Raw genomic sequence first — 27,720 nt, forward strand, 5'->3', positions numbered from 1 at the left:
CTTCAGGATTAACTGTCTTGGCACAAAGCCCGGAGTTTTAAGTAAGCAGTTTTGCTGGGAAATAATTTCAGTGCAATATTCAGGAACGGTCACTCTTCTGCCAACAGCATCCACCTGAAGAAATATAACTAGCATTAAATTTCCACTTTGTCAATGGACTATTTGTGTTGTTTGTGGTCACTGAGACCGGAAAAGCGAACTGGAAACTCATTTGCCAATATGAAGCTGAACCACAGACTGGTCAACACAAATATTTTCAGCAGATTTCATTCAATGCGCCTCTTGCAGCAACTTTTTCCAATAGCATAATGTCTGTGGGAAATCTTTAAGTCAAAGCTGATTTTGAGTTTCTTTCATGTTAGGATTTTGAGCCCTTTCAAAAACCTACATTCTCTCTCGTTTCTTTTATAGTTTTTGTTATTTAATTTCTTATTTTCAATAATGCGTCATCCAGGTAGTTTATTCTGATTGGTTTAGAGGAGGAAGCATATCTGAAACCGTCCTGTTTTCTTGGTTTTCCTTGCTCCGAACACGACAACGATGTGATTACTGGTATCAAAGGAGGACTTCCTGGAAATAACAAACAAAAAATGTTTTTATTTCCTGCCTCTTCTGTTGGCCTGTTTCCGTAGCAACTTTAAACTTTTTAGGCTATTTCTTACAAACATTTATGGTTATTCCCCCCCTCAGGTCTTTAATCTTATGTCACTCCAAAACCACTGATGACCTCAGCCCGGAGGAGCGACCGCCCCGGGACACCTCGGACGGGTTCAGGACATGGGGGCCTGGCTGGGGGGCGGAGCTATCATCCGGGGTCCAAACAAACTGCAGAACAATCGAGAATGGACAGTGCTGGACCAATTATCATCCACAGACACCAGAGAAACACATGGAAACGGACAACCATCGAAGTGAGCCACTCAGGGAGAGCAAGAAGGGGCTGAGGAGGTCGTTCAGCATCAAGGTCAGTCGCCAAAGCTAAAATGTTAAGTGTGTTTTTGTGCTCACTAATCCATGAAAAGGCAGGATCATGAACACGGTCAAATTGAATTAAGCAACATCCCAGAAAATTCTTCGGTCTATTCAGATCAAGTTAAAATACCTAATGAATAATGACTGGGCGGGCTGTGTGGAGCATGTGTCGTAAAAATGCACCCGTAATTCTATAAATGGACTAATGACACAGTGGAGTATTGTAGTATGAGCCTGTGATGTTTTATGACTTTATGAACAAGCTCAGGTTTCAAAACAGCCGTGTCCTAATGGAGTTTCCCCTCCGTGTTCAACTTCATTAGTGACGAACAAGACCCATAGACACTCATTAAACTGTGGTCATTCATTACAATTAAGAAACCTTGAGTGTGTATCATTTTGTATCATCTTTGGGACCACTGTTTCAACTTTATTTTTGTGTTTTTTTGTGTTTTGAATGAGCTTGTGTCTCGTTGTTTCTACTGGTTTTCAGTTCCCTGAAATCCAGTCGCTGATATTGTCACAAAGCTCCTGTGTGTTTGTGCAGTTTGGAAACACTTCATGTGCTGGTTTTTCACATAGTAGATTCTCACTGGAGGCATTCATTTAGTTTGGTTTAGTTTATTTGAGCAACATACGAATATACTGTTCTTAAAATCTAATACCAGGAAACTGGATGACATCATAAAACTCAATTCCTTGTTACAAATATATAAAGCTGTAAATAACCATCTCCCTAACAATATACAACGAATGTTTGGTAAAAGAGAGGGAAGATACGATCTAAGGGGAATTCATAATCTGAAAGTACAATGTAGTCATTCCACCCTAAAAAATCATTGTATCACTCGGAGGGGTGTAAATCTGTGGAATAATTTAGATGAAGACTTAAAAGGTGCAGCTACTCTACTGCAATTCAAAAGGCAGTAAAAGAGATCTGTTTTTGAGAAGTGTGCTAAAGACATGTGACCTTGTCTCTCAGTCACTGTCTTTAAGTAATCTGTATTACTGTGAATTTGTGAAATATCATTGCTGATATAGTCAATTGTCGCCTTATAGACTATTGAGTCTATTTAATCTGCTCTAAAGGAACTTGAGAAAAATTACAAGGAATAAGGTGAATAGTATCTTGAATATGGGGTAGGCACATATAAGCTTTCTTGCTTCGGCCTACTCCCTTTGAGCTATTATTTTTTCTTTGGCTTCATGTGACATGAATGTAAATATCTTAATGTAAATAATGTAAATTATTGCTCAAATAAATCAAATCAATTGAAAGATGCATTCAGGCATAGTATACATATCATTCACAGAAAATATTCAATAACAGCAGAAATATTTAGTACAGTGTTGCTCAAAGGAAGTAGGAGGAAGTTGCTAGTTTTGTATATGGCCCTACCCCTCGATTTGAACAGACCCAATTTACACTACTGCTCACTGAAAAATCATCATCATATTCTAGACTTTGCCATAGGATCCACAGAGCAATTCCAATCTGTGGAATTAATTGAAAGCAAATTATCATAAATGATACAGCCATGAATTAATAAAGGCCTTTTAATATTTTTCTAAACCCACGAGTGCCTCAGGGTTTTTTTCTTTTCAAAACATATGGAATTATGTTTAAATAGATTCTTTAAAATATTCGCTTTTTGCTTTGATTACCGCTTTGTACCTTTTCTCAGTGAGCTTCACAATGTCGTCATCTGAAATGGTTTTCACAGCACAGGACTGTTGAAAACCATTTCAGATGACGACCTTATGAAGCTCATTGAGAAAATGTAAAGCATATTTTCAGCTATTTCACACTTTTTTGTTTCCTATACAATCCCATGAGCCCCTCCTGGAACCGCCACCTTAACGTGGTGGAGGGGTTTGAGCACCCGAATGATCCAGGGAGCTCTGTTGTCGGGGTCTTTGTGCCCCCGGTAGGGTCTGCCATGGCAAACAGGTCCTAGGTGACGGGTCAGACAAAGAGCTGCCCCCATGACCCGGAAACGGAAAAGTGGAAGAAGATGGATGGATGGATGGACAATCCCATGAGTTCATAGTTTAATGTCTTGCCGGTGAGAATCACACAATGGAAACAATATTGAAAACAAAGAACAGGCGATACATTAAAAGCGTTTACAATCTTACTGTACATGGCTAGTGTATTGTGTCTCTAAATGAGCGGCTAATCATGATAACAGGTGTCTGTGTACCACCAAAACATGTACAATACATTTCTGTCCTGTGTGAGGTCTCCTGTGACTAAAAGGTTCCATAATCTCAACGTGACATACCCGGTTAAACAAAGGTCCATGATTTCTGTCTCACAGGAACAGAAATATCAATAAACAAAGAAACTATGATTAGAGCTGTGATGTGCCTTTGAGGTGTACAGTATGCCTAAATATATAATTGTTTTTGTGTCCAGGAGAGCAGTATCTGGCGCATGTGTGTCGCGGCTCGTCCCCATGAGGAGGTGATGCCGCAGATGTCCGGTAACTGTGTCCAGACGGAGCCCAGAGTGGAGTCAGCAAACCTACAGAGGTGATACACAGGTGTCACTGCATGAGAACCATATTAGAAATGACATATTTTACCATACGTTTTTGAATGGCTGATTGATGACTAGAAGCGATTGACCCCACCCCAAAACTCCAAACCCGTTAGTGTCTTCCACAATTGCAAAACCCATAATCCATCATCGGACCCATTCTGAGCAGTTCTACGTTCAAAGTGTCTTCATTTCGGCAATATTGATTTTCTAGTATGCCTGAAAGTTGTATTGCTGAAAATGAAACCTTCTATTTTTTTTCTGCTAGCGTTCTGTCTTTTCCTTACCAGACATTATTTTTAGTTATATAACTTATTAAAAAAGTGCTGCCTGAGTCATGCGTGATAGCAACATTGTAGGGAAAGTTTGGGTGTTTTCTGGATCGTCATAAAAGGCTTGGATTCTCTGGTGCTCACAGAAACGACATTTCTCAAAGGAGAGATCTATTGCATTAATTTTGCATATTTGAATGGGGGAGAGTGCACTGTGGTCACTTATCTGTGTTTTTCTCCATAGGGCTTTCCTCGGCACAGACAAACTGTCTCCTGGTCCCTGTAACGGACAGGGCCTGAACGGGAGCGGCTGGATGGAGCTGGAGGGAGCGAGAAGTGTCCACATTAAAGCCTGCTGTGAGGTAAGAACACATATTTCAAAAAAATAATGGTTTAGCCCGTATTTAGCAGGACACACTGTAACAAGTAATCCAGGAAGAAATACAATTTTCTTGAAATAAGTACATTTGTCCTTGATGTCCATGAGGCAAGTTTTTTATAAATTGTGTACATCAACAGCATTCTTATTTCCAATAAATTAAGATTTGATTAGATTTGATCTTCTCCTCTGCTCTGTTTCATTCATACTGTTTTGGCTTGGCGGTTTGCTGTGACTGTTTTTGGATGTCACTTTTGTGTATAATAAGTAAATTAACTGACAAAAATAAATAAAAATAGTTACCCAAATCAAGGACTCTGTGCTCTGAGGTTTGCGCACATTGCTATGACTTTGGCTACATTGAGTTGCATTACTTGACAGAACCTTTTTCAGACATAAAGTCATGTCATTTGATCAAAACAAAGGTGGTCACAATGTCATTTCAGATACTATATGTATGTCGCAATTTGTTTCTGAGATTGTTGTTTTTTCGGTCTAAAAAGTAGATAAAACACACTAGATTGAATGCTGGAATTTCTATTTCAGTTTATTATTGGAAAACCCCTTGAGACGACACATCTCGTTTGCAAGGGGGACCTCGGAATTAAAAGCCCTGTACCTGATATATTTTTTTCCTGGTAGTGGCTTGAGATTGTTTTTGTTCTCCTTCAGTAAATTGTAAAGGTCAACATTTGTAAAAAAGACGCAGCACTTCTAGTTATAAAGTGTTTATTTGGCTCAAGAACTCACAGGCAGGTTTTTGTTAACGCTATTGCTAAGGTGAGCCTGAAAGTTTAAACCAGGTTTATAAAGCACAAGAACAACCTAACAACACACCGAGCAACTTAAACTTTACAAACACTGAAAGCAACAAAGCAAGCAAAAAAAACAGGCTTTTAAGCTTAAAGAGTTTCTCTGCTTTTCACTGTAGCAATATCCAAACTGATCTAAAATGCACAAATGAGTAAAAGCTTTGAATTGTGAGTGAAACAGTGTTGAGGTGGATCAGCTGAAGGCTCAGTCACATGGTGCATACTTTCCTACTGCACTTTGTCCCCGCTCCAGACTCTGCCTCAGGTCTCCGCAGACTTTGATGTGGCAACGAAACAGACTCTCAAACAAACTCATTGCACATGCAGCTTAGAAAATGTATTAAAATGTATTGGTTACAACGTGCACTCAACCACTGTCACCCCCAAATATGTCATTTTGAGTATTAGACACCGCATTATATGTTGTAATTGAAGTAACAAGGTGTCCATTTTTCCCCCTGGTGTCGTAAATGTCGGAGTTTGTGTAGGACGGACAGGAATGTTGTGGAGAGCAGTCAGAAAATAGCAAACCCACACAGACTGAGATAGAACAGAGAGGCTGGGGTTTTGCTGCGTGGTGTGCACTTTTGCTCGGATTTTGGTTTGCCTAAAATGCTTGCAGGGTTTGTTTTCTATAGATTATATACGGTATCTGTTTCGGCTGGTTCTATAAAAACACAGAACACATCTTACCCCGAGAAGAGTTGATGTCTGTGTGGAGTTTGCATGTTGGAAAATGCCCATTCTTTGTCTGTGGCATCGAGACCAGAACTGATTTTGTATTATTTTTTTCGTGCGTGTGTGTTTTTTCCAGGACAGTTCTACGTCAGAGGACACTCTTCACTCCCTCAGCCTCAGCACCAGCCCCCACCACCACCAGAGTTACCTCCCAGATGCCCTCTCTCTGCCCGGGTACACGGAGAAGGAGGAGGAGCTGCTAGCCAACAACAACCACCTCAAGGTGCCGATTCTGTCAAACAATGTTGGACTTTATTTTATTTTCCTTATACGTTCTAATGTGGCGTTTTAGCTGCCGATCCCAGAAGTGAATGAGGACAGATACTGGGAGACAGAGAAGACGCCACAGATACCAACAGGACAGACTGACAATAATAAGAGGAATCACACCTCTGCTGGTACGGCATGTTTTTCTAATGCATCTGTTTGGGGATTTTCCAGAAAGCATCAAATCTGACTAAGGCAAATCTCTGCTTCCCTTCGCCCCTCGTGTTGCTTTGCAGCTGGTGTCCATCCATATTGGATTGGAGATCTTGAAACCATCATCTTGAAGAACCCGGAGCTGTACCATCCTCACAGGAACCACGCCTTTTATGGAAACAGGAAGTCTCTGTCACAGCAGCTGGAGATGTTTCACAACAGCACACGGGTGAATCATCTCCTCTCTCCTCATCTCCTGTTGTGTGAAATGCCTCTCGATCAGTGGCTCTTGAGCAATTTGAGAATTCAGACGAATTGATTTAGTCCAAAATAAGATGAGTTAGCTCAGTTTTATTCCACATTTCTTTTAGTCATTGTTGAGTCTAGGTTAAGTCCTGTTTCCCAACGTCTTCTGTGTTTTGGTGCCTGTAGCCGTATCTGATGAACAGATCATACAGGCTTGGGTTCATAAGGACATAATTCATGCGTACGGATATAAAACTCCCCACATCTCCCTAAAAACAATCAAGTGTTATAATGTATAATTATTATAATCTTCTTAACCCAAAATAGATAGAATTTGACCATGACCCTAAAGCTGCCCTCAGCGATTCCATTTTGCCGACCCAGAATGGTTTAGTTCTTTCATACTTCGAAACAGCGAGTTAACTTTGTCCCGCAGAAGCAGAGACAAGCTCCGCCCCAACACACCCTCACCTGCCACCATGTCAACACAAACATGTGTCGGGATCATATACAGCATGTTTGCAGCTGCAGAAGCACTAACAGTTTGTGGCTGGCACAGTCAGAGTTTAGCATTTTGACAGAAGTTTACAAAAGATTGTGAACTGACAAACATCTGACCGACCTGCTCTGATGCAGCTGAAATCCTCATCAAATGTCCGTTTGTTTAATAATCCAATATTTACAAGATCTACAGCAAGCCGTCATGTCTTATTTTGTATTTTTTTTGACAAAGCAAGCACCGAGAAGTGTTTGAGGGTTGCGGGAAATAAAAGCTCTGCACTGTAAATCTAGTTCAAAATGGAACATTAACGTTCTAAATGCTAGAACTTACATAAAAAATTGCAGTTAAATAAATGTAAGTTGCAAAACATTTACTTTGCCACATATCTTTTTATTCTGCTGATAAAAGTGTGTTGCGCACAAGATTAATGAGATTTGAAGGGGGAGTGAGGGGCGTGGGTGAGATGGGAAAGCCAGGTGAGGGGAGTGGAGTGGGGGCAGAGCAGGGTTCACTACTGACCCCTACTGACGAGAAAAGGAAGGAGTATAGCTGGAGGCAGCTTTAATACTGCGTATATATATGTATATAACAACTGCACTTGACTCTATACTGAAGAGAGAGTCCCACTGGTGACTGATCCAAGACATTTTTAGGTGCAAGTCCACCCAAATTGGTCTCGCTGTGGCGTCCTGTCAGATCAGGCCCATAGCTACGCTGTTTTTGACATATTTGACCTCACTATAACTTTTTTGATTGAGTTTGATGACTTTTGTGAACTGCAGCACACTCGCAGGATGAATCGCTTGAGACGCACTGATACAGTACGTGGTATAGTGTGAAGAAGTGAATCATAAACCCATTTTTTCCACATATTTTCCAGTGCGTGTCTCGTCCCTCTCGGTCTCTCAGCTCGGCTCAGCTCCTTCACTCCAGCAGCAGCAGCAGCAGCAGCGCACAGGCTTTCATCATCTGCAGCATCGTCCTCATGAAGGGGCAGGGCAAGGCAAGAGACTTTTGTGTTGAGGGATAATTGCTCTACAGTTTTCACATTCATTTTAGATATACTTGGGAGTCCATAAGCTCGATACAGGGGCCCTCCTTCATTTCATCGCTCAAAATGCCTTCACCGCCAAATGTCATGACAAAAACTAGCTTCTGTTTCCTTTGTCGTCTTTAGCCTAATTTCGATTCAATGAATTGACAATAAAATCGAAATCATGTTTAGTAATTGAAAGCTTTTCCTGCATAGTCACAGGGCTATAGCTTAGGCTTCCAGCACAAAATCACTCAATTATTGCTATATATATTTCAGGTTCCTGCGTACACCACTCTTAAATGTAGTTATGGCTTGCAGGCATTAACCGTAAGTAGTAAAACGTATGATGTTGTTACTGCAGGGCCTGGGCTTCAGTATCGTGGGAGGTAAAGACAGTATGTACGGTCCAATGGGGATCTATGTGAAAACCATCTTCCCCGGAGGAGCCGCTGCTGCAGACGGGCGACTGCAGGAGGGTGAGCACATTAGTTCTATCTTTCTATCAACATTTGTATTTTTTACTTGTGGCTCTGTTTGACTTCTCGATTTCGTGTCGGCAGGCGATGAGATTCTGGAGCTGAACGGAGAGTCGCTCCACGGTCTGACTCACGACGAGGCCCTCAACAAGTTCAAAGTAAACAGTAGAACAAATGGATAAAAAATCCTTCTGCTGCCGTCGGCGCCACTCGTGCACATTGCTCAAGTCTTTCTCGTGTTCCCTGCAGCAAGTCCGTAAAGGGGTGTTGTCTCTGGTCGTCCGGACGAGCCTGAGAGTGGACGCCCTGTGCGGCCCGTCCCAGTTGGCGCTGTGCAGGTCCCGCTCCCTCAGCTCCACCGCCGCCGTGTCCCGGATGAGCGCGGACCTGACTGACCTGAGCTACATACACAGCCCCGCCTCCCACTCCACCCCCAACTCCCTCACCGCCCCGGAGCTCAGCCACAAGCCGCGGGACAGGGTCATGATGGAGATCGTCCTGCACAAAGGTCAGACGTCTCCTACAATCGGCAGTGACTTTTGTTTCCGCTTTAAGAGCGCTACATTCACTTTACAGCGACATTTATAACTACATACATGACTTTTGGTCATGTATGTAGTTATAAAGTAATGTATGGTCGCTATGGCGACGTGAAAACAGGAAGTGACCTCCCTCTCTCCTGGTGCAGCTGAATTGTTTGCCTTTTTCAGTGAATTGTTTGCCTTTTTCAGCGAACCACGTTGCTTTTCTGGATACTTTTGTACATCTTTGTCGTGTTTTTGTGGAGGTTTGGTGGATTTGTTTACTTTGAGAGTCCAAAATGGTCCTGAAGAAAGCAGCTTTTTGAAGGTAAACAAACTGTTAGCTTATCAGCTAAACCCATTTGAGATGGGAAACATCTTCTTCTGAGACACTGAACAGTGAAGAGGCACCAAGAGCCCCCACACCTGCAGCACGGAGGAGGCGTCACAAGAGGAGCTACAGGAAACAAGAAAAGGGACCAATGAGGAGATGGTGATAGACTGTGGAGGGAGCTGTGCAGGAGGAAGAGGAAGGACGAGGTGGAGCTGACCAGTGCAGGACACCACGCTCTGAGACGGGGACAAGCCCAAGAGGCGGTGCACCGTTTCAGATGATAAGAGGAGACAGAGGGCAGCTACAGTTTCTCCATCCTCCAAGGTCATGCGGGTGGAGTGGCTGAAGGACAACGAGATCATCGACCCGGCCGAGGACAGGAACTTCTACATCACCGTGGACCACAACCTGATCATCAAGCAGGCGCGTCTGTCCGACACAGCCAACTACACCTGTGTGGCCAAGAACATCGTGGCCAAGCGCAAGAGCTCCACCGCTGTGGTCATCGTCTACGGATTTCCCATCAACCAGTGCTCCTCCTGTGACCAAAACAGTGAAGATGGCGGCCGCGACACAACCATCTTTCACCAAAGAAAAAAAAAAAAAAAGAGTGGTGCGCACTGAATGGGTGCTGCTGCCGGATGCTCTCTCATCGAATGCAATTTCTCCATCTGTGAGATCAATAAAGTACCATCTTATCTCTTATCTTATCTTTTATACCCACATACAAGAGTCATAGATGGAGTTTTACATCATTTGACACCCACAATCTGTGTGTAAAATGTAGAGGTCGGCCGATATATCAAGCCAATATTTGGGGATTTTACAATATCGGCTATCGGCTGATCTAGTGCCGATAAAAGCCGATATCTCCAGGACCGAAAGTGATTGAGACTTCCTGTTTTTTTTGCATTGGAAAGGGCAAAATGAGGGCTTTTTCCTTGGCCTCAGGGGAACAGAGAAACATTGGTTAGCTACAAGTTTGTTAAACACAAGTTTCACTAAACCTCAGTGAATATGGACATGCTGCACCTCATTTTGAAGCACTGAACCAGAATTCAATCGCTGAGTTAGTTTTAACCTCTGCAATTGCATTTTTGATTGCGGAAATGCCACGGCTAGCAACAGTGTCCTAATGCTAACGGTAGGTAGTCAAGTCTGGGACAGAAACTATGATTGAATCACCTAAAGTAAAAATATCGGCCATGGCTGGAGTGGCCAAGTACTATATTTATGTTTTTACAGGATTACAGACCATACATTTGGAAAATTGGCCAAAAATATCAGTCAAATAGATCGGCCATGTGTATCGGGATCGGCCTTAGAGAAACCCATATCGGTCGACCTTTAGTAAAATGTATTAAATGTTTTATGAAGTAGCTAAATGTGTGAAATATTACCATAACCTGTGTTGTCGCTGATCTTCTTAGGGAAAATTAGCTCCAAATGGTAAAAAAAATATGGGCAAAAAAAAATTACACAATTTTGCAGAAAAGCTGCATGTTGTGCTCAATTTGCTTTTGAATATAGAAATTTCTCCTCACTCCTCTATCTGATGGACTGTTTGCATCAAACATTAAGAAGTGAATTATGCAGTTTTTCTTGGTATTTCTTTTATTGGGGCATTAAAGAATATAGTTCTTGGGAAGTGAAATGGCATTAAAAATGTAGGTACCCTGTCTGGTACAAATCATATTCTCATTCTTTAATTTAGATTTGATTAATGCTTCTGTACCTGGGTCTTTTGTGCAGTATAAGCCAAATAAACTCAGCCAGAGATCTCCAACCAGTAGTTCTCCAGCACTTTCCAAGTAGCTCCCCAAAGGCTTTCTGCATTTCTACATAGAGTTAGATTAGTTTCTGAACCCACTGAATACAATCTGCAAACAATTTCCGTAAAAATAGTCGAGTATAAAGAGGAACCAAGTTCTTTTTTAATTGAGTTGATCATTTTGGCAGCTAGTGCCAGTGTCACTTCCATGAGTCCATCACAGGAGGGTTGGCATCATGAACTAAATATATCTGACAAATTCAATGCTGCCATCTAGTGGTCATGTAGTGCTACGATTCAACAGAGTCCGGTGTGGGCCTGGGGATCGGTCTCTGCTGTGTCCCGTCGGCGGATGGCTGTCCTGGGATCTACATTCACACGCTGTCCCCCGGCTCTGTGGCTCATATGGACGGCAGGCTACGGTAGGAATAATACCCAACAGCCTCTGAGGTTTCAACATTATATACAGTAATACTCACTTTCTCCTCTGCTCCCGAAGGTGCGGCGATGAGATCATGGAGATCAATGACACTGTGGTTTACAACATGGCTCTGAACGATGTCTACACCGTCCTGAGCCAGTGCAGCCCCGGGGCCGTCCACATCACCATCAGCAGACACCCCGACCCTAAAGTATGCCCTCGCACTTTCCGATTTCTATTTGCCGCAGGGATTCAGTTCACATTGGGGGTCGGGGATATGAACAAGAATGAACACATCAATATTTCAGGGGGCATCTCTCCATAACAATGATGAAATACATAAGATCATTGTCTTGAATCAAGCATGCAGGAAAGCATAATCCTCTCCTCTACACCCTTTTTTGAGAGATTACTCCTCAAGTACATAATGTTTCTTAGAGGAGATATACTTCATATTGTAAATGTGCATTATCTTCCAAACAATATTTTCAACAATATGTTGTCCATATATTGCGCTCCTCTAGTTGGCGTCACCATAACCATAATGTTAGTGAAGACACAGTTTCTGCCATAAACTTCATGGAAAGTAAAATGTGTAATGTTAATTTTGAGATGTGTGGGATAAATGTAGAGACATAATGAACCTCGTCACTAATATAAAGTCGCTTCAATAATATTTAATGTTATTCTCAGCTTTTTTTTTCTTTTTCAACCAATAGTCAGGTCACTGTTGACACTTTTAAACATGTCCAGGAGCGTTCACAATCAAGAGAAGACAGAATTTTCTTTTTTTTTCGTACTCCTAAAAACTGCCAACTTGCCGATTTTGCCACTTCCAACTATTCAGATTGTGTTAACCTCTTAACCCCCACCTGAACCGAGCACATATTCTCCAGCTTGGCTTTACCCAAATCTATAAACTCCTTGAAAAAAAAAGTGTCAAAATAGCGACAAAAATGAGACAAAAACGAGGATGAAAGTGCAACAGAAGAGCAACAAAAAAATGAAAAAAATGAGTGACGCCGTCGCAACAAAAAGGCCAAAAACAGAAATGTGATGGAAAAAGTGATTAAAAAAAAAACGTGACCAAAAAAGCCACAAAAGAGCAACAAAAAAGTGTGGAAAGCGATTGAAAATTTAAAAAAAAGAAGCTCCATTTAGATGAGTTTTGTAGGTCTTGGCTTTGGAATGTGGCGTCACACTAGCTGGAACCCTTTAGATTTGGGTAAAGCTGAACTGGAGAAAATGCAGGCACTATATCCAACCATGCCCCAGAGTCCCTGTCCTGATGTTTTCTGACATCCAAAAATAAAACTTGTTAATGTGATTCTGGACTTTAACACTATTTCCTTTAACATTACGTTTTATGGCTTGGTCAAAAATGTAACTATTTTATTTCCTCCACTGAGTCATGAAGGGCCGTTTTTGGTTCGTCTGAATACTCTCATTGTGTCTTTTTTATTCATTTCATCAATGTTAGTCGCACTGTTGAACTGTGTATTGTGGTTTTTTATTGGTTTCAAGTAAAGCCATGAACTTTTTGGGACAAATGGTGCATTCATGTGCCATTGGAAAGTCAGGGAAGCCGTCCAACTTCCTAACCTCAAATGCATCATCAGTGCTAAGAGACTGCATGATTCATTCATTTGGGTATAGACTATGTTAAAAGGTCTTATGTTTAATATTATATTAAAAAAATGGCTGCACAGTGTGGGAAAATAATAGCAGTATTTGATAGTTTGGCAGTTCATTTGTTTTTTCTTTGGCAATGTTAAGACCATACCGCCTTTGCGATGCCCAATCCCGTGAGACGTTGGAAGCTAAGCAGGGAAGAGCCTGGTCGGTACTTGGATGGGAGACCGTTTGAGAACACCAGGAAGCCTAGCGAATGTAGTGAGTGGTTGGTGGTGGTCGGAGGGGCCGATGGCGCAGACTGGTTGCCTCGCTTCCGTCAGTCTACCCCAGGGCAGCTGTGGCTACAATACTAGCTTGCCACCACCGGGTATGGAGTGAATGAATAGTGCAATGTAAAGCGTCTTTGAGTGTCCAGAAAGGCGCTATATAAAACGCATTATTATTATTATTAAGACTGCAGGTGTAGGGTAAAACGTCTCGTCTTCCATCTGTTCACAGGTGTCAGAGCAGCAGTTGAATGAGGCGATCGCTCAGGCCGTGGAACACAGCAAACTCAGGAAGGACAAGAGTCAGTGGAGCATCGACAGTGAGTACATCGCACACTGTAGGATTTTAGTACTTTAACTTTCAAGACATTCTGCTGTGTGACTTGTGAAGCTGCATGATGGAGCTGTCACTCCTCTGTCTGTGTAATGATAGCAAGTATAAAACTACAGTAACTACAGGCAATTTGGATAAAAACGTGCTAGAGTCTGGAAGTTCATGTGTATTATTTCATGCCGATGCCTGTTGTGTCTGGCATTCAGTGAACTCTCCATCCTTTTTTTCATTTTGTAACTGACAATGCATTTACATTCCCTGTACCTCACACCATTTTATGTACTAAAAACATGCACACTAGATCAGGACCAGTGAAAAAGAGATTCTGAAATCTCAGTGGCCTTATCCAGTTTGAATAAAAATGGCTGCCATGTCAAAATAATGGTCCATGGCATAGGTTTTTTGGTAAAATGGGAGAAAAAAATATTTTTGAATCCTCATTGTAACATTCTGCTGGACGGAGTTAAATGTGTCTAAAGATTCTGCAGGGACTGAAGAGATTAATGAAACAAAAATCTCAATTTGGTTATAAAATGACTTGGTTATTATTTAAAGGTGCATTATGCAACTACGCAAAAATATATATATTTGGGTGTATTTGACCTTGTAGTGACCCAGCGGCTGTATGAGTGGTCAGCATGGCACCTTTTAATTTCGATCAGGGTGGTCTCTAAAACACTGCAGTATCAATTGTTTGGAAGGTTGTCACTGCTGACAGACCCTTCCACCAGAAAACCTACAAAACAATTGATCCTGGAGCGTTGTAGAGACCACTGTGATGAAAGTAAAGGTGCCATGCTGACCACTCATACAGCCACTGGGTCATTACAATGTGAAATACGCACTGACAACATTGTCAACATTTTTGTCCGCATAAAAAGTTCCATAATGCACCTTTAAGCAAGACGACAATACAACTTGAAATTTTCTAAGATGCAATGTAAAATCCATAAAGACAAAACACTATTGGTCAAAAAGGCCATCGTTCATTTAAATTTGACTCTGGCTCAAGCGGAAAAGTGGACGTTCTGTAACAGAAAGCTTCAAATGCAGCTCCGACCAAAATATTCACATGATTCAGCCCCGCCCACTCTTGTGGTGCAAGCATTTCCGCTCCGTCTGAGCACGTCCTGTGAGCGGGGATTTCAATTGTTGTCAGTTGCAGAGAGAGTGAAAAAGGATTAACTGGAAAACCTGTGAAAAATCTCAAAGGAAATTAGTTTGCGTGGCCTGATCACAGAGTGGGAAAAGAGTGGATTATTTTTAGCGATTTTCTTTTTTTTTTGCTTTCTTTCGTGACTCTGCAATATTGGTTTGGCTGTTGAGATCGATGAAGAAGCGAAGTCGACCAATACATGTATCCAGCTGTAGGCTATAAATGACACATGTTACATCGATATCATAAATTAAAGCCAATGTCAGCTTAAGTTAGACCAGCAGTCTGGCCATGAACACAACATGGCGCCACAGCACCTCCTGAATAAGGTGGTGAACACACTCGACCCCTAAGCTGCTGAGCGGGCCTGAGTGGTTGACCTGGTCAGAGGCCGTTGCCGTGTTTTCATCAGTCCTCTCCTGAGCACTTGGTGTGGAGTGGATGGAGTGAATGAATAATGCTCTTATGAGCGCCACAATCCTCGGTGCTGACACCCGCTGCCCTGTGTGTGTGAGGTCTTCGTAAGGAGTCGGGCTCGTACCGGCGGCAGAGGTGCGAGCGCTGTGTGGACCACAGCGTGACGTCGCTCCGCGCTCAGAGGAACATGACGCGCTCCTGCAGCGACAACACCAGCTGCAGAGACCACGCCCGCTGCCCCACCCTCCACGCCCTCCACACGCCGCATCACCAACACCACAACCAATCAGCCGCCCGAGTGCACAGCCTGGACACGCCCACGGTAAATGAACACTGTGGCCACGTGGTGTGCCATAACAAAAGATAATTGTGCAGCATCTCAGTCCTGTAGATGTTTTAAAGTTGTCAACTAAATTTGGTTGGTTTGCTAACTTAATACCATGATCGAGAAGAAGAAACTAGATGAGTGGCGTAATGTCTTCAACTCAAAGCATTCTGGTCCAGATGACAACTTTGAATATACTACACAATTCAAAAGCTAGAATATATTGTTTAAAATTCTTAATACTAATATTTCATCACTTTATGCTGCGTTCCGGTTATCCCCAAAAGTTTAAACTCCCAGCTGGAAAAGCCATTTTACTTTGAGTTACAGTGTTCCAGTTGTTACGTCGGAAAGTTTAAAGACTGTGACACAAATATAAATCTTTTAAGATACAGAGCTAGTAAAAATCTGACAAAATATGGCCCTGAGGAGGACAACTAAAAGGTTAAGAAAACAAGAAATGTTAAAATACTTTAGCCAGGTGTTTTTATTTACTTCTAACACAGGACGCCACAATTTATTTTTTTCTTCTTGGACATGAAAGATCCAGCCTGACTTTCCGAGAAGGAACTCCAAGTCGTGAGGGTGTTCCATTTGAAATGTATAGGTCGTGAATGGGAAAATCCGACTTCATGAGCATTAGTCCCATGGATAGAGCACGCTTGCTGTGGCAGCCATACCTCAGTTCAGTACTGCTGTTCAGTCATGTTCTCTCTCTCCTGTAGTCCATGTCTGAGACGTGGTCGGACAACAGGCTCTCAGTCCCCGTGTATCCAGACGAGGACTACAACATCCCGTACAACTGTCCCTCTGCCAACAAGCCCAGCCCCCTCAGCCTGGACCTGGGCATCAGAGGCAACAAGGTACTGCACTCAGCAAGCGAATACACAACTGATCCCTGGAGTATCAGCCAAACCTGGGGTAAAATGTCATGGTTTTGAATCTCAAATGGAGTGAAGCATCCGATATTGTGTAGCAATCGTTGTTCTAAATGTCCATGCACTAATCACTTTTTCCATTTCTAACCAAAGCTCCTCTGCTTCTCTCATCTGCCTGTAGCTGGTCTGCAGTATTGTCAAAGCCTTACACAAACTCCTGAGGTTCATACTGAGAAATGTATGCAACACCACTAACATTTTGCATGTGGCTTGTCAAAAAGATCTTGCTTGTACGACGGCTATGTGTCACTTTCTCTTCATAACACAGGAGGTGAAAGTGAACAAAGCTGTCCCCTTTTTTAAACATAGGGCCCACCCTGTGTTTATAGACGTTCTGCATGTTGTGTTTGCATGGCTGTACACACCGCCGTCATTTAGGTGTAGCTTCGATAGGCTTCACAATCAATGACAATGGAACGGGACAATTTGAATAGTCATTATCACTAACACTGCAGTTTTTTAGGCAATAAAACTCCATGAACTTTTAATGCATAAAACCTTTCATTTTTCATTAGTCTAGCAGGTGGAATTGCAGTTTTCTCTCTAATATCTGTGCTCCTCGACATGTTTAAGGGAGTGTTCACTCTAGGTCCACTTGAAGTGAAGCCTGGTGTATTTCCTGGGAAAATCTGTCTCATTTGAGAAGCTCATGAGTGCACCGCCTCACCCTGGTGCTTACAAACTAAACAAGAGGAGCAAATCCAAATGGACAAAAATACTAGCTGATAATCCAGTTAGATCTGTTCAAGTTTTAATGTCTTTAATGCTCCTTTTCAAACAGTGATTTTCTGTCAGCTTTCTTCAGTTAGTCCTAAATGGTCCATAAGCGCTGGTGCAAATGATATTCCTTCATTTCAATAGGGACAGTGCACAACAATACACTGACCAAGACAAATATGAAAGGTTATAGCATGAATGAAAGAAACAAAAGCATGAACAAAAGAAGTAGAGATTTTACCTGGAAATACACCAGAGTGCCCTAAAATCAACTTGCGATTGATTTTATAAATTAATTGAAAGCATATTCTCGATTGTAATTCTTTTCCATTTTTATTCCAAATCATGCAGCACTTTCACATAGATGCACTGAACTTAATTTTTTGACTGTACAGTAAAAATACACAGCAGTGCTTTCTTTTACTTCAGCAAATGTGGATATGTGAATGGGATAAACTGCATGTTGTCTTCCGTTGTTTCAAGTGATCTGTTTCTGGGTTTGATAATGTAATGTGTCGCGCGAGCGAGCGGAAGCAGGCGTGCTGCACCTCGCTGTGGTTTTTTGATGCTTAAAGTCTGTGTCACACTCACTTCCTGTTTGTTCGCCAGGAAGAGGAAGATGCACGGCCCGATTCTGAGGTCCGAGATCTGAGCTCCTGCAGTGAAGAAGACAGACCCCTCTCAGGTAAAAACACAGCAGAAATACACAGAGTCACTTTTGGAAGGAGTAGTTGTAGTGTGTGTATTTTTGCATACACTATTGCATAAGAGTACTTGAACTTGAGTAAATGTTTTGACAGCTCTTCGCAGTGAGCAGACGGTTTGTGTGACGTTATGAGAATATTAAACCACGTATTTATGTACCTTCAACAAAGATATCATTTAGCCTACCATTATGTCATGGTATTCAAGAAGTAAAAAAAAGCCTAGGAAGAAATCTAGAATGAAATGCTTAAAAATGAATGTCTGGACAAAAATATAAGTTAGATTGTAAACACCCATCCCTCCCTGTATTGCACACCCATGGTATTTTCAATGAATACTTCCTCCTTACTAACAATTAATCGCTTGAACTGACATGTTTCTCACAGCACTGCACATAGTCGTCGTTATTCGTTCACTCCATCCGGTGGTTGTAAGAGACTATTGTTGCCACAGCTGCCCTGGACTGATACAAGGGAGGCTGCCAATCTGTGCCACTCACTCACAGACCACATGCATGGTTTTGGTGAGTGAAGAGAGTCTAGCCCAAGGACACAAAGACAGTCTGCACCGGCGGAAACCGGGCTTTCGACACACTAACCTTCCAAATATGAATCTTTTTTTTCTTCTATTTTTCTATCTGACATCACTCTTACACGAGAACATTTCAGCCTCTCTCCCACCGCGGCAGATATCCTCTCAGACGCAGCTCTGCACCGCACCGTGACGAGTGGTGTTTCCAAATGCGTTGTAAATTGCATTGGGCTGCGATATCTGATCGTTCCTGCTATAAATGTCCAGACAAAGTGGGTTACGGCTCCATCAAGGCATCAATGGTTGTATTCAGTGCAAAGGGGCAGACGGTTGTGACATTTGCCGGATATGGCAGGAGAAAAGTGAGATGAGACATGTTTTATTTGCATCCAAGGTTCAGGAAATGCTTTTACCCGTGTCGATTTTGGATGCACATTTTTAGAAGGAAAAATATTGTTCTATTCAGTGCTTTTAAATTGCTGAGCTACAGATTTATAATGTGCTGAATACAGGGATAGATTAAACAAGAATAATGATTAGTAACCAACAGAGAGAGAGAAAAAAAAGATATTGCGCCGAAATGTGACTTGCTTCATGAAACAGGAAGTCTTAGCTGAGTTCCTTCTTTAGGCTGCTGTAAAAACCAAAAATGTTCAACTCGTGCGTTTTCTATTTGAGTAAACTGCTTTTTTTGCTTTTAGCCAAATATCGGTAAGTGCAATTAATTTCTGTAACAAAGTGCATCCCCTGGTCTGTTGAACCTTTGTAAACCTGTTTCTGAAGTAGCCTCAACACAAGCAGTCTTTTAATATTCAAAGATCCTACTAAATTATTCATTGATGAGGCTTTTTAAAATAACTGACCATCATTTCGGTTTATGCTAATGACAGCAGGGTGCCCAGGACTGGACTGGAGAAGTTTAATGTAGCCAAAAACAATAGTTGTTCTTTGTAAAGTCAGTTCTGTTTGGTTTATCTTCAATTCTACCACAATTCTTACACTCAAAGACACTTCTGACAGAGCAATGACCAAACATATGTGTGCACAATAGGGGGCAGCAAAGGAAGCGAAGGGAAAAGTTCAGCTTCCATCTGGTGGATGTTGTTGTTCAGTCAGTGTGACCTGGCACAGATAGAGATTCCACAGTCTTCTCTTTGATGGCCGGACTTAAGACACTGAAAGATGGGTGTGGATCTTCCTCTGAGAAAACTTGATAAGTTGAAGGGCTGAACAATATCGCAATATACGGTAATGCAATATCCGTATTGTACTTTTGCTGCTTCCTGGCCCGGGACTTTCCCAGATGAATAAAATAAAATAAATAATAATAAAAGAAGCCACAATATATGGCAAAATCTCTATATTCTTCTATCTTACTGAGATCATAACTAACTCCTAACTCAGCCTATAATGACAACAAATACAAAAAATGCATGGAACTTATGTGCAAGTTCACTTTTAGTTCTAGATTTCCTATTTTAGTTCAGTTATAGTCTTTCTTCGGACACAATTTGTTGAAAAACAAATCCATTATGATTTGTTTAACCTCTTAACCCCCACCTTAACCAAACACATTTTCTCCAGTTCGCCTTTATCCAAATCTTCCGGCCTACAGCCAGAGTAACACCTCATTTGAAACTGATCTAAAAAAAATTGCTGTCACTTTATTGCCGCATTTTTGTCGTATTTTGGTGTTTTTTTTGGTCATCAGCTTTGTTACTTTTTAATCACTTTTTGTCATATTTTTATGCTTTTTCTGTGCTTTTCTTTGGTCACTTTTTTGTTTCCCGTTTGGTTGCATTTTTGGCGTTTTTCGTTACGGTTTTTGTCATTAGTTTTGTTGCTTTTCGTCACATTTTGTTGTATTTTTGATGCTTTTTTGTCACATTTTAGTTGCAGGTCTATAGCTTTTTTGTCCATCCATCCATTTTCTTCCACTTTTCTGCTGCCGGGTCGTTCATATTGGCCTTATGGCTCCTCCTGCAGGTGGTGGGTCCACAGAAGGACGGCCTCATGGTTCTAACCGGGCCTGTTGGTCTCTCAGAGGCTCCTGAACCCTCTTTGTCTGACCCGTCACCTAGGACCAGTTTGCTATGGGAGACCCTATCAGGGGCACGAAGCTCCCGACAGCATAGCCCCCAGGATCATTCGAAGCTTTTAGATTTGGGTAAAGCCAAACCAGAGAAAATGTGCTCACTTCCGGCAGGGTTTAAGAGGTTAAATTGACTGGAACAAACTGTTGTAACGTTGTGGTAAAAATATCACAATATTGCAAGCCCTGTCAAGTTTGTGAGTATAAATAATAAAAAGAAGGTATATGGAGTTTAAGAACAAACAGAAGTACTTCCTCATCCAAGGCATCAACAGGTGAAACAGAGCATTCAGAGCCTCTTGAGTAACGACCATTACTTCCTTTCTGCCAACAGGTGATTCCTCTCTTGCCTCCCAGTCCAAGAAGAACGCTCTGAGGAGACAGGGGCGCATCGAGACCCACACCCCAGAACCGCTGCAGGACCCCTGGGTTCGCCTCGCAGACTGCTCCCCTAGGACACACCCAGCTCTGGATCTCCATCACCCGCCTGCCCAGTTTGTCCACCACAAACCAGCGAACATGAGCGACGAAGAGGCCAGTCCAGACGTGAACGGCAACACTAGCTACACTATAGAAAATGAGTTTAGTCCGGGGTCTAAGCAGGGACCTCCGGTGGCGCCGAAGCCGGCCTGGTTTCGCCAAAGTCTCCGAAAAATCCGAGAAGAGCAGCAGAGCCAGAAGAAACCCACTAAATCCAGCATCGATCCGCCATCCTCAGTCAGCTACAGCAGGAGTTTTGGCGCGAGGAATCAAGCAGCCAACACCAACTTATCCCTAAGGCAGAAAATCCACTCCTTTGAGACCTTTTCTAGTCCGGAAAGTCCAGAGAAGGTGAACGCTGGCCGGAGACCAGCCGCTGCTTCCAACTCGCTTCCCATAATCGAGAAGGACACGAAAATCAAGGAGAGTGAGGACAGCAACGACGTCAACGCGGATGAATCGATCGCGGTTTTGTCGACGGAAACGACGAAAGACAGCGGCTCAAATTGTCACGTAAATGCTTCTTCAGATGCCTCTGCAGAAGCAACCCACATCGAACAGCTTTTGCCAACTATAACTGTAAGCCAAGACGCAAAGGATTCTTACTTAGCACAGGAAGACAATGCCGACGCGACGGGGGAAGTCTGCGAGGGAGAAAGCTTTGATGAGGCAACAGCTCGGTCTGCCGCAGAAGATGAGAGTTTAGAAACCGTCGCGCAAACAGAAGACCTGGCGGAAAAAGCACAAGACTCAACGCCTGCAGAATGTAGCGTCATGAAAGGCTGTGATGGAGAGAGTCTGGGGAAGATCTTGGCCTTCAGTAACCAGGTATTTAACATCCAATAACTTGCACAAGTTTAGATGAGCTTCAACTTCTGAGAACTTATCACCTTGGCAATAAGTGTAAAATGTTATAAGTGTCCTTCTTCTGCCAAGTGAGGCCTTTCTGTGTGAGTTTGCATCTTCTCTCTGTGCGTGGGAAGGTTTCCTCAGCTCCCCCTACCACTAAAGACAATAGGGTTAACACCAGGGACCAGGAGGAATGAGAGTGTGTTTGTGTGTGTGCGAGAGTGAGACAACGGATGGAGTGTCACATGTGTTTAAAACAATGCACTTCCCCGACCAAATCAATAAATGAATACAAGAGTTTTTAATGTAGTGACTATGAATGAATATGATCATTGACAAAAACTGAGCATTCTCTTTTCACAATAAGGTACATCTTAAAGAGGGGGTATTATGCTTTTTTCACTCACATAGCACCAGTCTATATCACACTACAATGATGACCAAACCTTCTGTTGGTCTGTAAATGCAGTAAATTAGAATAACTGCCTTGTATAAAATGTCTCTCTCAAAATGGCTGTAGTGAATGTCTTGAAATAGGCCTCTGTCTCTTTAAGAACCTCTGACCCTTTCCGACACGCCCCCTCCACACGCTGTCTGTGGCATCAGTGGGGAGGGGGTTCTGCTGAGGAGCAGTGGTTGGTTACTCGGCTGGTGACGAAAGCTCGGAGGCGTCTCCAGGAGGTGGGGGCGTTCCTAGGAGGACTCAGGCAAATCTATCCCTAAAATGGCTGCCATCAGAGTTTTTACAGATTACTCAAAAACACGTGAATGTGCCAAGGCAACACTTCAGGCATGGTTTTAATGAGGGAATGACATAATAACATGATGTAAAGCTTGAAAGAGTCCATTTTGCATAATACCCCCCCTTTAACATGAAAAAAAAAGGCTCTTCTGTTCTTTAACGTCCCTGTATCACGTGAGAAAATGACAGACTTAGAGTGTCAATCGATTAATCACAGTTTTGAAATCGATTAATCGCTGTATTTTTCTCTTTGATCAATATTCAATATCAATACTAGAGTGACATGAAACAAAATTGAAAGCGTTTGCTTGCATTTCTTTAACCAAAAATGAATGGTTTATTAAATCTATGGGAAAAGCCCAACAGCTGATAACAGGGATCTCCAACCAGTCTCCCCCAAGGCTTTCAACATTTCTACACCCACTTGATAATCACATTTTAGATACATTTTCTTTGGATGGTGATCATTCTGAACAGAATCTGCAAACTTTTGGGTGCATAAAAACAAAATTCAAGTCTCTTTAATATACAAGTGCTTTGTTTTTCAGGTGATGTGTGTCAGATACAGGAGTGTGTTTGGTCAAAACATGTGACCCAAATAGTTCATGATTAATGCACTCATTATTTGATGTTTAATTGTGAGTTAAAGCTTTGACTTTGACAGCACTAATAATTGTCTTCTTTCCTCACAGGTGTCTCATGCACTGATGCGGTCCCTCCCACTGTCCCACAGCCATGCCCCCCCTCAGACCCAGGACCTCCAGGACCAGAGCTCTGAGTCGTCTCTAAAATCTGTGTCTGAAACAGGACTGGAGTCTGGCTTCTCAGTCAGGTCTGACCTCCACTTCCTTCAAACGGATTTTGAAATTGCTGAAAACAAATCTAGATGTAGGAAAATACAGTATCATTGTTATTTAAGTCAGACACACTCGGTGCATGAAGGACAAGTCCAAACACGTGGGATTGTCCACTTAGTCTATCTAAAAACAGTCAGTCTCCTACAGTAACTACAATGCACAATAGGCCCAAACTGCATATGCAAATTCACAACAATACATTTTTCCAAACTCTTCTTGCTCACAGTTTGGCGCAGCTGAGGGAGTGCTCCATGAAGCAGGGGGAGTCTTCAGGAGCTCAGTCCGTCCTATCAGTGCTCCCGTCACAGGAGATTCAACAACTCATCCAGGAAGTGCAGACTCTCGACCAGGACCAACTAAAGGTACCATATAATTACACAACTAACAGGGGAACCACAGGCCTTAGGTGGACTGGAAATATGATCGATAGAAAAGAAGTTAAAAGGTTTTATGGTGTGATTTAGCTTTTGAGTCCTTTCATAACAACATTTTAATAGCATTTACCCTTAAAATACTTGTACTGTTCGTCTCTACAGCAGCTGGAGGACATCCATGTGGTGATTCTGCACAAAGAGGAGGGAGCGGGACTGGGATTCACCATCGCAGGAGGATCAGACCTGGAGAACAAGGCCCCGACTGTAAGCATCTGCTGAACTGTTATGACAGGAATCATGTTTGTGACACAAACACTGGTCTGGGTTGAATCAATTGAGGACATTTCGCTTCTACATGAGTGAGAAGAAATTGCTGATGATTGAAGCTCAATGCAGCTGACCCCGTCCAGTTGGCAACATTTGAAAGGCTTCTTGGTAAACAAAGAGCTTTCACAAACTTTCAGGAGTGAGTCTGGACACACCTAACAAGTGAAACTGTACAAACAATGAAAGCAAACAACGCACATACTCCTTCTCATCATCGCGGCACTGGGTAAGGCATTACAGTCTCAACGCTCAAAGTGGCAGCTCTGTGGAGAGTTGCAGTGATCTGGATCTGTGAAAAAGTACAGGTAGAAATAATGTGTCAGTGAACTATGGACAAAAGCAATGCATGTTTGTCACTCTTAAATGCTCTCTAACAAGCTCGATTGCCCGATTGCCGTCTTCGTCTACAGGTTCACAGAGTGTTCCCCAGTGGCCTTGCGGTTCAGGAGGGCACTATACAGAAGGGGGACCAGGTTTTGTCGATAAACGGACAGAGTTTGAGCGGAGCCACTCACTCGGAGGCCACGACGGCGCTGCGTCAGGCCCGGACCCTCAGCGTGGCCGTGGTGGTCATCCGTAAGCGAGCGGAGGAGGAGAAAGAGGGCAGCGGCGAGGAGACCACTGCCGCTGGTAATAAGTTTAAACACATTTCAGTCTCTTTTTGTTATGTACCTCGCCTTCATCGTCTTTACGCGAAGGGACGATGCGCCCGATGGAAGCTAAATCAAGCTAATTTTCATCATTAGTCCTCGATAGAAATGGTGTATTTTGCTTAGCATATTGGCACCAGCAACAATGTTCTTGAGGATTTGTTCTGAATAACGCAAATGATTTCTTCTTCCGCATGACAGTGGAGGTGGAGGGCGGTCAGTTCACCGTGAAGCTGGACAAAGGCTGTGGAGGAGTGGGCTTTACTTTAGAGGGAGGCAGAGGCTCCATCCACGGAGACAAGCCGCTGGTCATCAACAGGATCTTCACAGGTACAGACGACGCACCGTAGACTCAGTGGGTAAAGATAGAAGATTTAACAATGCTAGGAAAAAAAGAAGAGTTGGATTTTACAGTGCCTCGTCTTGAAACTGAATGTAGTTCCCGGCATTTCAAGTTGTCAGAGCCCTAAGGGAAATCAGTGACACCTAGTGGAGCAAAGTCAAAAACACACCCCGGAAAGAAAAGCCAATAATCAGATCTGATGCGTTTACATTCTGTTCAGAAATCTGAGAATCAAAAACTCTGGGTTCTACATGAGCAAGAGAAGATTTGGATTTTTAGAGCAACTGAAATATCTCCTTCCTTCAGTTAGGCAATGATTGCACCTCCATGTTTGGACTCGGAGTCAAACTGCAGCAGCTTCTTGTGCTTGGTTGCCGAGTGGATACAGCAGGTTTAGTCATTTAAAGGTCTAGGGTTCAAACTCAGTCAGCCATGTCTTATCTTCATGTCCAAACTCAATGAACTTCATTCAATTTCATCAAAAATACTTTGTCGTTTCATAATATGTTTTAATCCTTGTCTTTGTGTCGTTTGTTTGGCCTCTTTGCGGTATTTTTCTTCGGTTCTTAGAAATCAGATTATATCAATATCAGATCACGTATATCAGATTAGGCTGTTTACGTGCCACGTGCATAATCTGAGAACCCCAGAAGTCAGATTATGATCAGATTTTTGGTCTGCATGTAAACGTAGCCCGTGATATGATGATTAAATTAAATGAATCCAGCCACTCAGGGCCCATGTTCCACAAGTCTTTTTTGAAGTACTGCATTTTTCACCAGTAAAATCAACCACAATCAAATAAATGGTCTGTATTTTACTGTTTATGGGGTGAAAGGTTACACAGTATATCCTTAATGTTGTTTATGTGCAAACTAAATGTATTTATGCTATAATGACCGTAACTCCCCTTGTGCCTCCAGCCGGGGCGGCGGAGCAGTGCGGTCTTCAGTCCGGGGATGAGGTCCTGTCGGTCCAAGGTATGAACCTGCAGGACATGAGCCGTTTCGAGGCCTGGAACTACATCAAGGGGCTGCCTGAGGGCGTCGTCACGGTTACGGTCAGGAGGCGGACCCAGTGAAGTGAACACCAAATAGGTTTACAGCAAAGTCCAACTCCGGTTCTGTTTAAAGACGATCCCCATGCTTTTTTTTCTCACAAGCTTGTGGAGAAATTCCTGAGTAAAAAAAGCGTTTCTTAATTCTTAATGCAATTCAAGTCAATGAGAAAAAGCATGGGGGATTTTTCTACAGAATCGGAGATGAGCAACTGAGCAACAGTATTAATGTTTTACACAAATCTTAAGTCAGGTTCCTCTCGGTACAACTGTATTCATGTAATTCCATTTCACAACATTACCAGATCATGCAAAAAATGTCATAGAGGCAAATGAAGGAATATGTCTAAAAGTATTTATGTTTATTTCAGAGCAGAGAGTTATTAAAGTCTTCAACAAACCGCACATCTTGGTGTTGCCTCTCCTTGACTCAGTTAGTAGTATTTGTAACACAAGTTTATATTGTTTGTGTTTGCCAAATGGGTTAATATGACATAAAGGGACCTAAGATGGTTGATGACATATGAACTACAGCATTTTGGAGTAAATGGCCCTTTTTTCCCCTGAGTATGATGAAAAATACAATCAATAGGAATACATTTTAGGCAATAAAAGGTTTGCAGCAGTGCCATGTAATGGGCAAAAGTCAGAAAACAATTACCAGACTGCACGTTTGAGACATAGGTTTCTGTTTAGTCAAATTGTTGCCTGTTTATCATCATGACAAATGTTATTAGGTTATTTGTCTGAAGCCCTGGATTGGTACGGCCGCATCTCACATTTTCTTCCTCTTGTTCTTGAAAGTCTGCCTTTTGTCCTCGTATGATCCATAATGAATCCAGGCCAACTGATTTCACTAACTGGCAGCAGGTCGTCGCTCATTACCTCATGGCCTCACGAACTCAAGACGAATGTGAGACGTACGAGCGCAGGGAGAAATCTATGCCTTTCAGATATTTGGATTTAAGCACAAGTTTTTTGGGAAGCAACATTTTACTCTTTTCACATTTTATTTGATTATTATTATTATTATGAGCGCTATTATCGGTGAAAACTTGTTATTTTACTGTGGGTGAATTCTCCTCTCCTCAGAACTGATTTGTTACTTTGCTTGGAGCGCTACACGAACATGAGGTCCTGTTCCAAATGTTTAGATAACATTGGTGGTGTCTGGCTGAGTATTAGGAGCGAGTTTAATGAGGGTCGCTCCTATAGCCTGGAAGTTCTGCAGTGTGGCATTAAAAGCGCATTATGCAACTTTTATTCAGAAAAAGAGTTGATATTTATGCATATTTGACCTTGTAGTGACCCAGCAGCTGCATGAGTGCTCAGCATGGCGCCTTTACTTTCCATCATAGGATAAATTGTTTGGGAGGTTTTCCCCACTTACAGAGCCTCTCACCAGAAAACCTACATAACAATTGATCCTGGAGCGTTGTAGAGACCACCCCTTGGTCACTATGAGGCCAAATACACACACTTT

At 42.4% G+C, this 27,720-nt stretch overlaps 1 protein-coding gene across 1 annotated transcript in view; it reads left to right on the plus strand.

Annotated features, from left to right (window-relative positions):
• il16 (interleukin 16) overlaps window positions 1-26,363 on the plus strand; it is a 37,520-nt gene extending 11,157 nt beyond the window's left edge. The window contains exons 3-25 of the mRNA XM_079555363.1: window positions 691-964; window positions 3,392-3,507; window positions 4,031-4,148; window positions 5,792-5,938; window positions 6,008-6,113; window positions 6,219-6,364; window positions 7,764-7,886; window positions 8,281-8,395; window positions 8,480-8,553; window positions 8,645-8,903; window positions 11,326-11,443; window positions 11,521-11,653; window positions 13,576-13,663; window positions 15,349-15,572; window positions 16,301-16,438; window positions 17,840-17,915; window positions 20,893-21,866; window positions 23,322-23,461; window positions 23,713-23,848; window positions 24,023-24,124; window positions 24,598-24,817; window positions 25,039-25,167; window positions 26,104-26,363. Of these exons, the coding sequence (XP_079411489.1) occupies window positions 691-964; window positions 3,392-3,507; window positions 4,031-4,148; window positions 5,792-5,938; window positions 6,008-6,113; window positions 6,219-6,364; window positions 7,764-7,886; window positions 8,281-8,395; window positions 8,480-8,553; window positions 8,645-8,903; window positions 11,326-11,443; window positions 11,521-11,653; window positions 13,576-13,663; window positions 15,349-15,572; window positions 16,301-16,438; window positions 17,840-17,915; window positions 20,893-21,866; window positions 23,322-23,461; window positions 23,713-23,848; window positions 24,023-24,124; window positions 24,598-24,817; window positions 25,039-25,167; window positions 26,104-26,261 (4,114 nt within the window). The 3' untranslated portion in view covers window positions 26,262-26,363. The remainder of the gene's footprint in view (window positions 1-690; window positions 965-3,391; window positions 3,508-4,030; window positions 4,149-5,791; window positions 5,939-6,007; window positions 6,114-6,218; window positions 6,365-7,763; window positions 7,887-8,280; window positions 8,396-8,479; window positions 8,554-8,644; window positions 8,904-11,325; window positions 11,444-11,520; window positions 11,654-13,575; window positions 13,664-15,348; window positions 15,573-16,300; window positions 16,439-17,839; window positions 17,916-20,892; window positions 21,867-23,321; window positions 23,462-23,712; window positions 23,849-24,022; window positions 24,125-24,597; window positions 24,818-25,038; window positions 25,168-26,103) is intronic.
• The last annotated feature ends 1,357 nt before the right edge of the window (window positions 26,364-27,720 follow it).

This window comes from Gobius niger, assembly GCF_951799975.1.
Source record: "Gobius niger genome assembly, chromosome: 4".
Classification (NCBI taxonomy): domain Eukaryota; kingdom Metazoa; phylum Chordata; class Actinopteri; order Gobiiformes; family Gobiidae; genus Gobius; species Gobius niger.